This window comes from Melanerpes formicivorus, unplaced genomic scaffold (genome assembly GCF_026170545.1).
Source record: "Melanerpes formicivorus ecotype bairdi unplaced genomic scaffold, bMelFor1.0.p_v2 SCAF_12, whole genome shotgun sequence".
Lineage (NCBI taxonomy): Eukaryota > Metazoa > Chordata > Aves > Piciformes > Picidae > Melanerpes > Melanerpes formicivorus.
In genome coordinates, this window is record NW_027142364.1 from 6,477,511 (window position 1) to 6,494,948 (window position 17,438).

The 17,438-nt window shown below is 41.8% G+C and overlaps 2 protein-coding genes across 2 annotated transcripts; one reads left to right on the top strand and one right to left on the bottom strand.

Annotated features, from left to right (window-relative positions):
• Positions 1–1,482: 1,482 nt before the first annotated feature.
• On the bottom strand, positions 1,483–7,498 carry MRPL47 (mitochondrial ribosomal protein L47). Its single transcript, XM_068145069.1, has 7 exons — positions 7,377–7,498; positions 6,651–6,796; positions 6,032–6,092; positions 5,153–5,249; positions 3,657–3,787; positions 2,188–2,283; positions 1,483–1,760 (listed from the first exon to the last, which is right to left on the bottom strand). Exons 1-7 carry the CDS (start codon positions 7,475–7,477, stop codon positions 1,643–1,645), a joined length of 750 nt encoding a protein of 249 aa, XP_068001170.1. The 5' UTR covers positions 7,478–7,498; the 3' UTR covers positions 1,483–1,642.
• Positions 7,499–7,614: 116 nt separating this feature from the next.
• Positions 7,615–14,085, top strand: NDUFB5 (NADH:ubiquinone oxidoreductase subunit B5). Its single transcript, XM_068145070.1, has 6 exons — positions 7,615–7,768; positions 8,524–8,612; positions 9,505–9,571; positions 10,312–10,373; positions 12,793–12,899; positions 13,849–14,085. Exons 1-6 carry the CDS (start codon positions 7,627–7,629, stop codon positions 13,967–13,969), a joined length of 588 nt encoding a protein of 195 aa, XP_068001171.1. The 5' UTR covers positions 7,615–7,626; the 3' UTR covers positions 13,970–14,085.
• The last annotated feature ends 3,353 nt before the right edge of the window (positions 14,086–17,438 follow it).

Genomic DNA, 17,438 nt, shown 5'->3' on the forward strand with positions numbered 1-17,438 from the left:
TGACTCGCTGCAGGGTCAGTAAGTGCCTGTGTTTTGCACAGGGAGTGTACACTCAGGGGCAGAGAGGGGACAGATATATAGAGATGTTTTATTTTAGTTTTGTTCATCAGGAACTGGCTGATGCAGCTGCATGTTACTGTTAAGCTAACTTCAGTTTACAACTGTATGATGTTCTGTATTGGGACACAATGAAGTTTTGCTCATCTTAAAAGCTGTGGAAAACCAAATAGCATTTACCTGATCTAAAACCAAAAAATGGTGTAAGCAATACTGCTGTGGGGTTCTTGTATTCTAAAAGACCTTGTGGGTAAATAACGATGAGGCCTCTAGCTGAAAACAGTTTCACATTACCTCCAGACAATAAAGTAATTTATCAAAACAGCCTGCTTTTGTCTTATGATAACCATTAGTTGCTCAAGACAAAGTTGCTTGCTTCAGATTTTCAAAGGTATTTAATTTCTCTTGTAAAATGAGGAAAACTTAAGTCAGCTACGACAGAGGGTATAAGTCACCAGTTACTGTCATACTGAAAGAAGAAAACAAGTCTAGTTTGCATTCAAGTAGTGTGTGGAATATCAACTGACCTTGTATCTTAGCACAGAGCAGTGAGTAATAAAGTTACTGTGGCCTCAGTACAAAGATTGACTGAACAGCTTGTGGCTAGAGGTGAAGACAAACAGTAGACATTCTTGTTTCTCTTCATGAATTGATTGTATTTTAAGCTTTCCTTCTTTATCATGTGCTTAGGTGTCATGTCTAATTAACTTGTGGGTTCTGCATATCTTAAAAGAATTACAGTCCACTGGTAGATCTATGGATGTTCTACACTGTATGAAAAGCAAAACACTTCTGGGTTTTTCTCACTACTGTAAAGAGTTTCTGTTCAAGTGGGTGTTTTGTATGATGCAGAGGAGTAATTGAAGGTCAAGATGATGGAGAGATGTGTATCTCCTACAGTTTTGGTTCCTGTGGAGTTTCCAGCATTTTAGCATACTGTATCGTACAGCACATTTGCTTTCTGAAAGACTAGAATTTATAACTTTACACTGCTACAAAACTTCATCTGATGGTTAAAAGATGTCATGAAGTGTTTACCAGCAGCTGAAAGCAGTAGCAGCCCTTTTCTACTTTAGTTTCATGAGGACTGCTATCTATCTTCCTTCAAACATTTGGCGTACTGCATAAACGTTTGACTTTACCACAGGTATCTAGAAATCCAGGTATAGACTTCTAGGCAACATCACCTAACTTGAGTGATCTAGGAAAAAGGGCTGGTGTGTGAACTTCAGAGGCTCTTATGTTTCTGTCTGTTTTTAACATAGTAGTTCAGTTAAAGCAGGTAAATATTATCTCTATGCTTTATACTTTCATACAGGAGTCAGTTGCTGGTTTTCACCCTTAATGATGTTTCACTTTTGTAATAGATGATTAATCTGTAGCTTATTCAGTGTTTCCAGAAAGAACTGTTAGGATTAATCTGAGTTATGTACCAGGTCACAAGTTTAATTTAGGCCAAATGTTGGATTAAAAATTAAAATGAAAAAAAAAAAAGGAGGCTCAGTCAAGTTGTCAGCTGGTTTTAGAACTTGTTTGATGTTCACAAAGGTACTTGACAGATTGCTTGCGGTGCTCTTCCAGCATGTTACTGGCTCCGAGATTGTGCAGCAAGGTGAGGGAACTTTCTTTCCAAGACCTTCTGCCTCCTCCTCTCTAGGCTTTGCCTTCTTGCCCTTTTACGTAGATATTTTTCAAGGCTGAGCCTGAAATAAAGGAAGTCAATGTGGTTAATTTCTAGGTAGCTTGTAACAATTTTAATAAGCTCAATCCCCTAGTCAAATAGAGGCTCCCAGTGATTAGCAACTTCATTATTATAATTTGCTTCTGATGCCTGCAATTTTTTTTTTTCCTTCTACTTTTGAATTCTACAGAAGTTCAGCCTCTGGGAGGCTCCTGGATAGTCTGCAAAATGTAAAGTTACCTTCACAGTGCAACTTCACAGACAGCAAAGTCTTAATAGCTAAGGTGGGGATAGCAAAAAGAAACAGAGCAAGCTATAATTTTAAGCCCCCCTATTTTCATAAGAGCAGAACAAGATTACTACTGTTCTTCTGCCTTGCAAAGTGGAATAAGGAGGACTAAGAAGCAGATCAGAAAATTACTTTCAATGTGGAAAAAAAAGCTTTTCACCTGATAAATTTATTCACATGAGGTAAGTAATAGAATCTCTTCCTGTTGTGCTTTTTGTTCAGGTGCCATGGTATTGGCCATTCCTTGTAACTGTACCTGTTAAAGATAGATAGAACTGATTATAGGAGATACACTTTCTTTGTTCTTGGATTGCACCACTTACACTTGGTTCCAGCACAGTGACAAAGAGCTCTGACCATTAGATTGCAGAATGTGCATGTGGTTATTTACTTTCAGCTCTGCTGCTGGCTTGCTTTGTAACTACAGCTCGTATATGGCTCGGCATCTTTCTGTAGAAAGTGGTCTTGCTGTAGGTGTTTGAAAAGGGCCCAGTATAGAGTGATTCTTTGCATTTATACTTCAAAGTGACTCAAAACTTTCAAAGGCTGTGAACAAACAATGTGAAGAGTTTAATGTCTACTATAATCCTTTTTTAAATGCTCATGTTGGAGTGTCACGTGAAGTGCAAATCCACTTGCACCTTCCCTCTACATAGAGGCTCTATTATTTGTTTGGGGTTTCTCTTGCCTATAGGTTGCACACATGGCTTGTGCATCAAGATTGTGTCAGGCCTACCATTATGTATACTGCAGAGTGTCTGAATGTGCTTGAAGACCACTGCAGGTTATCTACACCTTCCCCCTGAGTTAACTGGGGACTGCACTTCCAAATAAAGCCTTCTTTGTGGACAAGGTTTCCACAGAGGAAGAGATATAAAGAAGCCTTATCCCTGGAGATGTAAATCTAGTGGCTAGTTTAGTACTCTGCTGACGTGCATTTAATGGGTAAACAGAGGGATAACAACTGAAAATTTAGCATTATCATAACGTGTGACCTTCTGTTATCTACACTGTCACTGCAGAGCTGAATAATGTAATTCCAGTTTCAAATGTCAGTGATGAGGATCAAATAGCAGTTAATGAAATAGCAGGTCCTGCCAGAGCCTTCAGCGTCATCACCTGGTATTACAGATTATTGGAAGTATCTGGACAATAAATAACTCTAAAGGCAGAAACTTCTAAATTAAACTTCTGCCAAGACTAGGAGGGAAGTCCAATGGCTGTTTCTGTTGTCTAACACAGTACTTTGGGTGGTTGTTCCTCAATATGTGGATTTTATGTTATAAGTAGGCAAGTTGAGGTGGTTTAAATTGAACAGTACTTCTTAGTTCATGTGGTACAGACCTAACTAATTTTGTTAATAGTAAGAGTAGTTTGTCACTGAATTATTTAGCAACAATTACAACCACATTAAAAAAAAAATCAACAATGAAAAAACCCCAAAAGATGAAGAAAAAAACACCCCAACAACAAAAAAGAAACCCCAGACCTCAAGAAGCACCTGAATGCTGACCAGAAGACATGTTTCTTTCTATTCAGTATGTGCATCCTTTCTTGTCTAGGATTTTCTGATAAAAAGACATACCACAAGAAGAACTCAGAGAGAAGGAAAAGTTATCTTTTCTGTACCAGTAGATGCGTCCCAAGAAGTTATATCTCCACTCGCCAGGTACTGGTTTTTCATGGCCAGTTTGTAAAAGCCTCAAAGCAACTTCTCTTTCTTCAACAACCAAGTCTATGTTTTTCATAGAGTTTTCTACCTGGAAATAGGAAACACTTTCAGGATGGGTCACAAAGGACAATGCTGACAACTTAGCTGATCTCAAAATGAAGATCTAAGACAAAATGCAAACGGAAAACAAAGGTAAAATGCACTAGGAGTTCCCTCATGAGTAATTTCACAGTTGTGGTCTGAGTCAAACAGCTGAATTGGCCCTGTGTACTGAAACAGTGAAGGGTGAGAAAGGACATGTGACTAAGATAAGCTGTATATATTTATCAGGTTGCTTGTACTGGCTGTTGGGTTATTCTAGTTTTTGGGTTGTAGTCTGGTCACAGCTTCAGTAATGCCTGTTGGCTGATCAGAAAGCTGCCTTGAGCAAATTATGACACTTGAGTTGAAGGTTTTTAGTCAGGTCTCTCAATTATTACTGTAACATTACATATAGCAACATGGTAAATGCTCTGGGAAGCTGCTACAGCTAATTTTAATGAGCAAATTGCTCTATTTTGTCTCAGTGCAGTCACAGTATTTAACTGGTCCTTGACTTGCACTCTTCTTGGGCTTCAGCCAAAACCAAATATGCAATAAGATTTGACTTTTGGAAGTAGCACTAACTCAAGTCCCCTTCCAAACAAAGTTCCACTGTGATATGTAATTGCTGCACATGGATGTGTAGGCAGGATTAGCAGAAAACACTGTTCAGAACAGGAATCATAAAATACAGGTGAGAAAAAATGCAATAAATTAGAACAAGATACACTAGGAAGTCCAGAGGAGAGTTTCATATTGGATCTTCCCTAATTTTTAAGTACAGGGATGACCAAATAATCCATGTCTGACACAAAACAGGGACATCACAATGCAGTTGCATATATGTGTGATGGCAATTAACAGTTAACCATACAAAGAAATTCAGCCTAACAGTGTAAAGGTCAGGCTTTTCCCAAATTTGGATATGTATTTGATATCTCTCATGTCAAAGAGCAGGATTATTGAACTGGCAGGGAAGGTGTAGGTTTCTATCTGTGAGAGAAGCACAGAGATGCAGTTGATTTATAAATGAAGTTTTCAGTGGCAAAGACATTAAGAATTAAATTGGTAGCAGAATTGCAATAATGCAGAAAAAGAGAGGATGACAGGAGTAAAGGCAGCAAAGAACCAGCAGACAAAAGTTTATAGAAGACTATGTCTAAGGCAAGAAACTGGCAACAGGTGAGGAGCTAAAAAGAGCTGCAGAAGGTAAAGATAAAGCTGATTTTTTACCAAGAAGTTTCTAGAAAGTCTCTAGTGAAGTTTCAGAGCATGCAAATAGCAGGGAAATTTTGTTTTTCAAAGGTCTTTATCAGGTTTACAAACCCTTCATCTTTTACCTACCAGTGTTAAACTGGTATGAAAAAGTTACCTTTTCTAATCGTTCTGGACTGGGCATAGGCTTGAGTTGTCGTTTGGATTCTTGCTCTAAAGTTAAAAGCATGTTTTTTTCCTTCAGTAGTACATACCTAGATCAGAAAGCACAGTACTTTAAAAAGAATATTCTGGAAACATTAACAATTGTTCACTTAATAGCCTGCTGGACAGAGCACAGTTGTCCAACCTACAATCCCACATCCTGTACCTGCGAGCTTCCCATAAAGAAGCGTTCTCACCAATGGAGAGATAATGACCAATGAAGAAAGCCCATAGAGGTGGGTAGTGGAAAGCTGATATACAGGACATACAGGGAGAGGCTGAGGGAGACAGCTTTACTTAGCCTGGAATAAAGAAGGCTAAGGAGGGAAGAGATTAACATTAAATAGTCTTCCACTGTCTGGACAGAGGTGGACTGTTGTTGGAGGTACACAGCTAAAGGCCAAGATATAGCATGGAAAAAACCCAATCATTCACAGCAGTATTAGCTCAGTCCTGGCACGGGCTACCTAAACTGTCTCCAGCCTCAGAAACTTTTAAAACTGGAATGGATGCAGACCTGAGGAACTTCATCTTTGATGGCTAGCCCCACCAGAGGTCAGCTGGGGCCATCCTGCAATTCAAGCAATCCCCAAAGAGCTAAACTCAGCCTCTTTGTACCAAACCTGAACCCTTTGTACTGGCCACAACTAACATCAGCAGCAAAGCTCTTGCATTCTGAGAAGATCTTGGGTTGTTCTACACCCAAAGTAAGCTTAAGCACACAGAGCTGTATGGCAAACTAAACTTACTGGCTCATAAAATCACTAGCCATGCTTTGGTAAAAGGCATAGGGTTGCTTTGAAAGAAGAGTAGCTGCTTCACTGAAACTTACCAAAGCTTGTGCAAGTCTTCATTACTCTTGGCCCTTAGCTGCTTTATATTCCATTCATCCCCTGCAACAAACAAACAAAAACATTTTAAAAATCAATTTAATAGAAAAAATTATCTAATATTTAATAATAAAACATGCTTCTATTAGCAGAGCATGCTCACTCAGCAGAACAAGGATCACTTCTTAAAAACATTACTACTCAGAAAGCTATACATAGGGATATCCATCTTTGCTTTCAACATACAAATACATTAAAAAAGCAACTACATGTGCTGTTTGCATGTGTAAAAGGCTGGCAGCAGGGAAAGCTGTAAGACTAATCTGAACTATTTTGCTTCCATAGTACAAAGAAATCTCTTCTGTGATACACTATCGAGAGAATGGCAAAGGATTTACAGCAAAATATTTTGCTGCATATTAAATAGTTCCTTGCTTCCATAAGTGCAGAATGCACACAGAAAAAAAAAGTTCAGAGGCCTAAAAAGCCCAAGTATCTGTATGTACATGTACAACATAAAACTTATGTAGCTATAAATACTCCCTATAATGCAACAGGTCAGATTTCAGTGGAGCCCAAGGGGCGTGAAGATCACTATCAGAAATGCTAAATAGAACTCACCAGACTTTACTGTTTTTTCTCCCCAGTTTTTTGGATCATCAAAAAATTCCTCCAGACCTTTCCGAGACACAGTAGTGTGCAGAAACCTCAACTGAGGGAGGGGCTCAGCTTTTGCCAGCTTCTTAGGGGACAGGTTCAATGTCAATCTGCATAAAAATAAAAAAGCAAAATAGGTACGATAGGAAAAATAACATTCATCTAAATGGGAATGTTCTTTCCTTCATGAAGGCAGAGGTCTACAGGGAGAAGAATGGCACCATCTAGGGGGTAAAGGTACAGCTTTTATTCTTCATAAAAAATATAATCTTACTGTGGCTTTCTCCTCTACCCTTTGTCTCCTATAATTATCATTTATCTATGCTCAGACCTAAGTAACACGTTCAAAATTAACGAGCAGCATAGGACTGAGCTACAATATACAATAGCACATCCTCCTAACTTGGCTTTAGCTAAACGGCAAAAGCAGTAAACGCACGGTGTAAGCACTAAAGCGTCACCTCACGCTGAAGTATGAACTTACATGATGCCTCAGGATATAAGCCACTAAGCAAGCTCCAGCCTAAGTTTCGGAAGCCAGGACGGCTGGGCAGCCCACCTCCCGCCATCGCGGAACGGAAGGACTGCTAAGCACAGCTCTCTTTCCTCCCGGGAGCCGCGCTACGGCCCGAAACGCATCGCATCCCCCACTCCAGCCCGCTCCCCAGCCTTCCCCGACTCGGTGCCCACCCTGGGATGCCGGCAGCCTTCGAGCCCGGCCGTGCTCCGGACAGGCGCAGCGCGCCCGTGAGGCGCCGACACAAGGCAGCCACCGCCATGGAGGCCGCCATGATCCCACCGCCCGTCCCACAATGCCCGGCGCCGTGGACGGTGTCCCGCGAGGGCGCCGGAAACAGCGTGAAAGAATTTGCCCTTTTCCAAGATGGCATCCTCCTAGCTTCATCCCGCCCCGGCGAGAGGCGTCGCTAGCCCCGCCTCTATGCCAGTTCCAGCTATGGCGGCCATGAGCCTGCTGCTGCGGGCAGCAGCTGTGTGGGGAGCTCGGCGGGCGGCGAGCGGAGCAGCGGTCGGTACTCGCCTCCCCTGCCTCACCGGGATCGCCCGCCTGCCCGGCAGCCTCGGTAGGGCCGCGGCTGCGGGAAGGAGATGGGCGGGTGCGGCGGGGGCGAGGTGACCTTGGGGAACGGAGAAAGGGGACTCTCCTAAGGAGAGGGGCGCAGGAGCCCGCCGGGTCGTCGCCTTGAGGAGGTTCGCCCGGTGCCAGGCGGAGGCCGCATCTCGGAGGCACAGCGGGCACCGGACGGGTGATTCTCTATCTTAGTTTCCCGGTTGCGGGCAGTCGCCCTCTGTGCTGGGGCCTTTGCCCGCTACCATTGCTCTGGGGCTGGAGCAGCATACGGAGCTGGGCGGCGGGAATGATCACAGGATCACAGCTCTGTGGCTCTTGCCTTGGGTGAGCAGGTGTAGGAGACCCTCAGCGTCCTGGAAAATCCTTCGAAAGGTTGGAGCATGTGTCTCCGCGCCTCTGAGAAATTGCATTTCTTGGGTAGAAGATAGATCGGATTTTGTGGGAGGCCAAACTCCTGACATAACTGGTCTGGGAATTTATTTGGTCCTGTGTGATGGCATTCAGTTGTTTATTTGTTGGGACTTGCAAGTAGAAATCGATTTGTGTCTAAAGTTAGAAGAGAAATATGTTCATTCTAGCAAAATAGGATACAAGTTCATGCAGGCTTTTAGGAACCCTCCAGAAAACTTATTCTAACTAACCAGCCACTACTGTATTCCTCTTTTTATTTTTCACATGCATTGTTACCTTATTCTGGCCCAATGAACAAAGATGTCATGGTTTTTTCTCCCTTTGGTGAATTTTCAGCTCCTGTACGACATAGCAGTGGCCATGGGAAGAGAATGTTTATTATCAAGGCAACAAGTTTTTATGACAAGCGCTTCCTGAGCTTGTTGGTGAGTCAAAAACAAATTTATTATGCTCAGTCTAACACATCCTTCCCCAATAATGTGCCTCAAATCCAAATTTCTCTCTGATTTATGTGACAGCCTCTAAAATATGGTTGGCACTATTTACATAAACAAAAATTTCAAGTTCTCCTCCTAAAGAATTTTCTGTTATATGTTGTAAAATTAGGGCCAGGGGAAGTAAAAAGACTGGCTAAGTGGTAAAAAGGACTTTAATTAATGCTGTAGTGGAATTATTGATTATGTCTCTGTGTTCATCTGTTTCTAACCTACAAATGCTTTCTGCTCCATCCTCCTGTATCGGGTTACTCTTTGTCAGAGTTTGACTTCAGTTACTTAAACCATTAATACCAGAGGTGAGACTCTGGAAGCCTGACCTGAGCATGACCCCCTAAAAAGCTAGGTTTCAGATAAAGCCTATTATGACAGGTAAAAGCCAACTTGATACAACTCTCTTGGTGGATGGGGCTTCCCTTATCTGTATTCCACAGTTACCAAAGCCAGCAGTGGCGGTATTCACGTTGGATTATATTTCACTGCTCTTAGTGCCTTGTTGCAGTTAAATGCTGAAGCCTGTTGTCGCAAGATGCTGAAACAGCACTTGGGGAAAGCTTCTCTAGAGACTGACCTCTGTGAAACTGCAAGCTGCGCTAAATTAGGCTCATGGACTGACACAGCATCTCTGTTTATGTATTTCAGTTTAGTTGACTCATTCTAGGCAGCAATTTGTCTTTATGTACAACATCCTTACCTAACCCATGAGTGAAAATCTGAGGAGAATTATTGGCTGCTACCTCATTTTCAGACTAACCTCATCCAGATTTTGTCAGGCTTCTGGGTTTCTCATACTGGTTCTTTTTCTTTTTAATTCCCTATACAGAGATTCTATGTATTTTTGACAGGAATACCAGTGGCATTATTCATAACATATGTCAACATCTTCATTGGTGAGTGCAATGTCGTGCTGAGCACATGGTCAAAATTACTAAATAGAAACTAAGTATGTAGGATAGCAAAAAGAGATCTTTGAAGGTTTGCTCTTTGGAAGACCAGGAAAAAGGCCTGACAGTTATGGTAATATTGCATAAGTACATAGAAGATATTCCCAGTATTTTTTTTTTCTGTAGGTATTGCCTTTTTATTTTTAAGCTTTCCACATTTTGAAAAACAGGGAAAAAAAATCAATCTTTGTACATTGTTTCAAACATCAATGAGGTTTAGTGCACAGTTCTTTATTCCAGTAAGCAGTCTGTATTGCCTTGTTTTACATCTTTAAGAAGGCTGCATACTGTCACTTCTACCTAGCAAAAAAACCAAACTTATGCTTAGTAGTACATGTTTAAAATCTGCTACTGTAATAACATGGAATTAATAGAGAAGTTAGGAAAATCCTTGTTTTCAGCTCATATACAAGGCATTTCCATGGACTTAATCCTAGTTATTTCTTCTCTATTGCTGCTAATTTCACCCTTTCGTTGTGTGGCTTAAAAGTTCACGAGCTAGGTAAAGGCATTGTGAAGTGTCTGGAGAAAGGGCAAGTCAATTTATTCTGAACAGTGCTCTGATGGAGGGATTAAGTACTCTCCATGTAAAATAATGATCATTTCTTAACATGAAAGGCATAATACAAGGTACTTAAAAAACTCACATGTTGAAGTAATTATTCCTCCTCTCCTTTCCTTGTCAGGTGAAGCTGAGCTTGCAGAGATTCCTGAAGGTTATGTTCCAGAGTACTGGGAATACTACCAAGTGAGTATGACCTGTAAAAGGATGGCATGTTATGGACAGCCTTCCTATTGATGACACTTTTGGCAGTGAAATATGGGGAGTATGGTGATGAGGATGGCCACATCCCTGCCACTGGGTATCGGTGCAGTAGAACTCAAATTGTGCCATGATCATGATTTTGGTAAATCTGCATTTTTTCAGTTTTACAGAGCATGTGTGTTGCTGCAGGAAATCTGTTTACTGGCTCGAGTAGACGCAAATGGCCTTAAACTTTATGCAAGTACTACTGAAGTTGCATGCCAAGAATTCTTTCATAATATTCCTAAACAGAAGAGTCTTCAGTTTGTTCTTAGCATGCAGGTTTTGTCTTTGATACTGAAGTTTAAAGGGACATTACTTTCTTTTATATCATATATGCTTTTATATCTAGAATTGAAGATTTTTATAGTAAGAAACTCAAGGTTATACTTTTTAAATTTCATTAGCCCCTAAATTCTTGCCTTGTTATTGATAGGAAATAATTGAATTCAGCAATAGTATTATGACTTTCAAGTCATTTAGACTTTTGTTCCTAGTGAAGTGACCTCTGTGTGGAATCAAAATGTTAGTGATTATGGTAGGAGTTTTGGAGTCCATTTCTGCCATTACAGTAGCAATTCATAGTTTCATAGTTTCATTCAGGGTTGGAAGGGACCACAAGGATCATCTAGTTCCAACCCCCCTGCCATGGGCAGGGACACCCCACACTAGATCAGGCTGGACAGAGCCTCATCCAGCCTGCTCTTAAACACCCCCAGGGACGGGGCCTCGACCACCTCCCTGGACAACCCATTCCAGGGTTTCACCACTCTCATGGTGAAGAACCTCCTCCTCACATCTAGCCTGAATCTCCCCACCTCCAGCTTCATTCCATTCCCCCTAGTCCTATCACTACCTGAGATCCTGAGAAGTCCTTCCCCAGCCTTCCTGTAGGCCCCCTTCAGATACTGGAAGGCGACAATTAGGTCTCCTCGGAGCCTTCTCTTCTGCAGACTGAACAGCCCCAACTCCCTCAGTCTGTCCTCATAGGAGAGGTGCTCCAGCCCTCTGATCATCCTCGTGGCCCTTCTCTGGGCACGTTCCAGCACCTCCACATCCCTCTTGTAATAGGGGCTCCAGAACTGGACACAGTACTCCAGGTGGGGTCTCACCAGGGCTGAGTAGAGGGGGAGGATCACCTCCCTCGACCTGCTAGCCACACTTCTCCTGATGCAGCCCAGGATCTGATTGGCTTTGCGGGCTGCAAGTGCACACTGAGAGCTCATGTTGAGCTTTTTGTCCACCAGCACCCCCAAGTCTCTCTCCTCAGGGCTACTTTCCAGCCAGTCACTGCCCAGCCTGTATTTGTGCCTGGGATTGCCTCGACCCAGATGCAGGACCCTGCACTTGCTCTTATTGAACTTCATGAGGTTGGCCTGTGCCCACCTCTCCAGCCTGTCAAGGTCCCTCTGGATGGCCTCCCTTCCCTCCAGCGTGTCTGCTGCACCACACAGCTTGGTGTCATCAGCAAACTTGCTGAGGGTGCACTCAATGCCACTGTCCATGTCCCCCACAAAGATGTTGAATAAGACAGGTCCCAGGACTGATCCCTGAGGGACTCCACTTGTCACTGGCCTCCACTGGGACATGGAGCCATTGACAGCCACTCTTTGGGTGCGGCCATCAAGCCAGTTCCTTATCCATCTAGTGGTCCACCCATCAAACCCATGTGTCACCAGTTTGGAGACCAGGATGTGGTGTGGGACAGTGTCGAAGGCTTTGCTCAGGTCCAGGTAAATGACATCAGTTGCTCGCCCCTCGTCTATTAATTTTGTCACCTGCTCATAGAAGGCCACCAGGTTGGTCAGGCAGGATTTGCCCTTGGCAAAGCCATGCTGACTGTTCCCAATCACCTCTTCACTATTCTTTTGAGCGAGTAGTGACTCCAGGAGGATCTGTTCCATGATCTTTCCAGGCACAGAGGTGAGACTGACTGGCCTGTAGTTCCCTGGTTCCTCCTTCTTGCCCTTTTTGAAGATGGGGGCAATGTTTCCCCTTTTCCAGTCTGTGGGGACTTCACCAGACTGCCAGGACTTTTGAAATATAATAGAGAGGGGTTTAGCAACCTCATCTGCCAGTTAATTCAAGGAATTTTACTGCAACAGAAAGAAAACAGATCACATGTCTTCCATTAATGTCTAATTTTGCTACAGAATACTTGTCTGCAGGTTATCTTGGCATTAAAGATGGCAAAATAAATAGAGTTTTCTAGGGTTCTGATCTTACAAACTGTTTGGCATGGTTTTAACTTTGCTGTTTGAATGGCACCCATAGTGTTGATGACCGGGAACATACAAAATTAATGATGATGACATTTCTACTTGGAAATGACATGGATAGTCTCTGCTTTTATATTTTCCAGCACCCTATAACTCGATGGATAGCTCGTTACTTGCTTGACCCCCCTGAAAAGAACTATGAGAAAGAGATGGCTATGCTTGATATTGAATCAAGGAAAACTGATCTGAGGTAAGTTAGATAGTCGAGGGGTTTAAAATACTTATACATAATGTAGTCGACTCTTTCATTTTGCTTAACATACTGAGTTGAATGCTGACACAATGTGCTTATTAAGGCATCACTTGACCCTGAGTGCTTGCTGCACTGGCTGGTACAGAGTGGGATTTGCAATACCTGTAGTCCCTGCCTTCTCAGTTTTAAGATTACCTGAACTGTAATGATCCAAGGGCAGGCTTGTCAATCAACAGTGTCTCCTCAAACCAGTTCATGTTTATAAAGGACTCTGTCCTCCCAAGTCAGGAGATGCACAGCTTTGTTTGTCTCTGCTAATGCTCATAGCTTAATTGAGTAGCTAAATGACCATTTACAGTACTGATGATATTCCTTGCTGCTGTTAAAAAATTTGTGGGTGGTAGCAACATTGTCATCCTGCGTTTATTTTGCACTTACTCAGAGTAAACTGTGGTGGCAGAAGAAAGTGTGAGTTCCACAACCTATTGCTGTTTGGACCAAGACAGCGGAATGCCTTCTACCATCACATTTACTTCTGATTTTCTTGTTCCTATTTATTTTTAGTTGAAGGCTTTATCATAAGGTTGTCTAGCTCCTTACTAGGCAGAACTGTAACAGAACTCCTGCAAGTACTTGTGTTACTCTCTTGTGAGTGGACTTACTGAAAAAAAATGAACTAGAAGTATGTAATAGCTCAAGTTTTAGTTGAACCCTTCGTATTTTCATAGAATCATCAGGTTGGAAGGGACCTCAAGGATCACCTGGTCCAACCTTTCATGGGAAAGGATGTATTTTGGCACTAGCTTTGTTTCACTAGTATTTATAAGCCATCGATGCTAAACTCATTGCTGCTGTCAGCAATGTCCTGATGTTAAACATGGATCTGTGTATGATCAAAACCAATAAACTTCATGTTGAGTTTGTGTCTGTTGCTCTTTCTTTTTAGGCTGAAGGAGCTGGAGGCACGCAGACTGATGAGACACAGGGGAGATGGACCTTGGTATCATTATGAAACGCCGGATAAAAACCTTGTTGACAACTCTATGAAAGCCACACCTGACAATTAAGCAGTTTTACAACAGTATGCACGATCTTAAATGCATCCTGACAAGCTGTGGCTATGTGATATACATCCTGCTATTTAGTGATGGAAGTTAATAAAAATAAACAATGTTTGTGTTAATTCCAGTATATGAAGGAAACTGTGTGGCAGTTAAGCTCATACAGCTGTTAAAATTGTTAAGTCAGAGAAAATGCCTTATGTCACATGCCAGCAATGACTCCTTTTCTACAGAACAACAATGCAGAATGGGATTTCTCTCCTAATATATGTGAAAAAAACTGGGAATATGTCTTCATCATGTGATTTCTAATATTTAAAGTTTTAAATGAAAGGCACAGGAAACTAGGGCTTTTTTTCTCTCAAGAGTGCCTAGTGTCAGGTAATCTGTGGAAGATGAACCAAGACAAGTACCTTCAAATGTTTGGAATGTTAGGATTACATATACCACTTGAGACAAATTCTTTCTCATTACGTGTAGTCAAACTCATCTTGCACGGTAATTTTTTTCCCAACTTGCATATTTTTCAACATCTGCTATCATATTCTCCACATTATCTCAAATATTTCTCTCCTTAGGTAACTTAGTATCTTTCATCCCTGACAGTATGCTATGCTCCTCTTCCTTATCAGTTTTGTTACCAGTTTTAAAGTTTTCTTCCCTTGTCTATGCATCGTTTATGCTTGTCTGCTCTTCATATGCAGTCTATGTCAAAAACCTCTTAAAGCAATCACAAGGCAAAAAAAATCCCATCCCCCCAAAAGCCCAAAAGTTGACCAACTTTGTGCATCTTTCTGAACAATTCTCAGTGTAGATCATCCAAAAAGTGGTCTCTGGAACATCATTCTATGTTGTTCAGAGGGTTTTGTTTGGTTGGGGTTAAGTGTTTTAAATGAGATTTAAAAGTGTAAACAGGTTCTTTTCCTGTGATACATGTTCTCTATTCTTAGTGGTAATAGATACAAACCAGAGTCACATTCTCCCTTTGTGGCAGAACATATCTTTATTAATGTTCAATAGTATGTTAGTAGTTCAGATAAATTAGTGAGAGGTACCTACCTTTGTCACATAACTTTCATGTTTCAAATATGTATCTAGTGACATGGATAATCATATGGCAAGTAATTGTGGGGAGAATAGTCTTTAATTGTAGCAAAAGTTAGGTTTTATTACCTTGGGTACCAACTGAGGTAAGAAAGCAGAATTAAGGCAGAAGTGCTCTCCTAGGCCTGACTATACTGCCAGATGTAGGAGTAGAAAACAAAGGAAATGTTCTTACGCATTAAGAAGTGTATGGTGCACACAAATTGATGTGATTTTGGGGAGGATTTCATAAACTGAAGTCTTACATGAGCTCTTGAAAATACACACACACACACACGCACACATACTCCCCCTCCTAGTTTCTAGCCTAGAATCTATGGTCTATCATGTGAAAGTCCTCATGGGAAGGAAGAATCTCAGCAAATAATGAAACTCGGTGTTTTCTTAATACCTGCTGTGTATCTAACACTTTTAGCAATATATTCCAAGTTGTTGATACTGATGTTAGAGAACTTTCTACTGCCTCTAACAGGCTTAGTAAGACCATCAAAGGAAAAAGTAGGAAACTTGCTTGTTGAAGATTGTTAGGAAAGGGTGGCTAGATGTCTGAAGAGCAAGGATCTTAGTTAACGGGCTTCATGGGTCATCTTACCACTGTTAGGTGAACAGAAGGTGGCTTCTGCTGACTGCTTACACACCTTTTAGTACATAAAAGTGTAAAGTCAACTGCAAAATCTCAAAATGAAAGCTTTCAGACTTCCAATGCATTTAGTACAGAGAAACCATGTGGACGATTTTGGAGACAAAAGGCTAACCCTTTCTGCTTTTTGAAATTCCTGTTCACCCTAGAAAAAAAAACCCAACAAACACTAAAGAGTTTATATAAAAGCTCATGTGGGTATGTGTTCTGCAACTGCTGTTAACCAAGAAAATAATCAAAAAATACCTAAGATGGATAATACAAGTTGTACCTGAGGACACCCACACATAGAGCAGCCGTGCATTTTCAGGACTGTACAGCTGCTTTTTCATGCTTGGCAGCTACATAAGGACACAAACGGTCCCCTCTTCACCTGGAAGACTTTTGCCACTAGAGGGATGTGTCTTCCTAGGTTCTACCAGCCATGGTGCTCCTCTGGTTGTAAATGCCTCAAGAGTGACAGAAAGTGCCTCCTAACTTTGTTACCCACCACCACCACCTTTTTTATTTTCTTAAAGGAAATAAGTCTTTAGTAACCATTGATCACCTTGTGGTTTCAAACACAATTTTTTTTCCCCTTTACATTAAGCAACGTTACACAGACTATTTTAAGCAGACTGACTTGTTTGGAGTTCCCTAGCACTGCCAAATGCCAGAAAGACGCTTGATTGATTTTGTATCAGTGCTTTGACTTGTCCTTTTTTGTTTGAGACAACTGTCAGGTTAGGCAGCTTGGATGTCTTAGCATTGCTTGCTTTGTTTATAAATGCTGAGTCAAGAGAAACTTTTCCAAAAGCATAAAGTTGTCTCAAGTAAAATAAATCTGTCTGGTGACCCTATATTAATTTGTGGGTTTTATTCAGCATCCAACTATGCTCACAATTCTTTGATGTCATACCTGTTCTTGAATAAGCTTAAGGCCATTCCATTAACATGGGATATTCAGGCCTTGGGATTCCACATTGTTCCCAACATTTGGTATTTTTGCTAGAAAAATTGCTGGGAATAGATTGCACTTGTCTGCTCACTCTCACAGCCTGTTTCTTCATACAGGATTTAAAAAACAACAACAAAAAAAAAGAAGTAATTTTTCAGTTTGGTTGTTAATTTACATTTTATTAGAACCATCATCTGAAACTTTAATTCTTTTTCAGGTAGAAGGTGGTTCTAGCAAAGGTCAGATCACCTGCTAGGAGGTGACTGACAAATCCTTGGATATAAAGTGGACTACAGGTCATCTACATTGTACATCTTCATTGTAAATGGACCAGTCATGCAATAGTTATTAGATAATGCTTGAAAAAACCATTTAGGTATGGTTTTCCTACAAGGTACTCTATTCTTCCTTTCCCTAACAGTAGTGTTTCATTGTGAAAATCAAGGGAAGGGAAGGGAAGGGAAGGGGAGGGGAGGGGAGGGGAGGGGAGGGGAGGGGAGGGGAGGGGAGGGGAGGGGAAGGGAAGGGAAGGGAAGGGAAGGGAAGGGAAGGGAAGGGAAGGGAAGGGAAGGGAAGGGAAGGGAAGGGAAGGGAAGGGAAGGGAAGGGAAGGGAAGGGAAGGGAAGGGAAGGGAAGGGAAGGGAAGGGAAGGGAAGGGAAGGGAAGGGAAGGGAAGGGAAGGGAAGGGAAGGGAAGGGAAGAAGGGGTTTTATGCTAAAGAGACTATCCCTCAAGATACGGAATCTGGATCTGGCTGCTGGCATTGCCGAGAGCTGCCCAGGGCATCTCGGGCC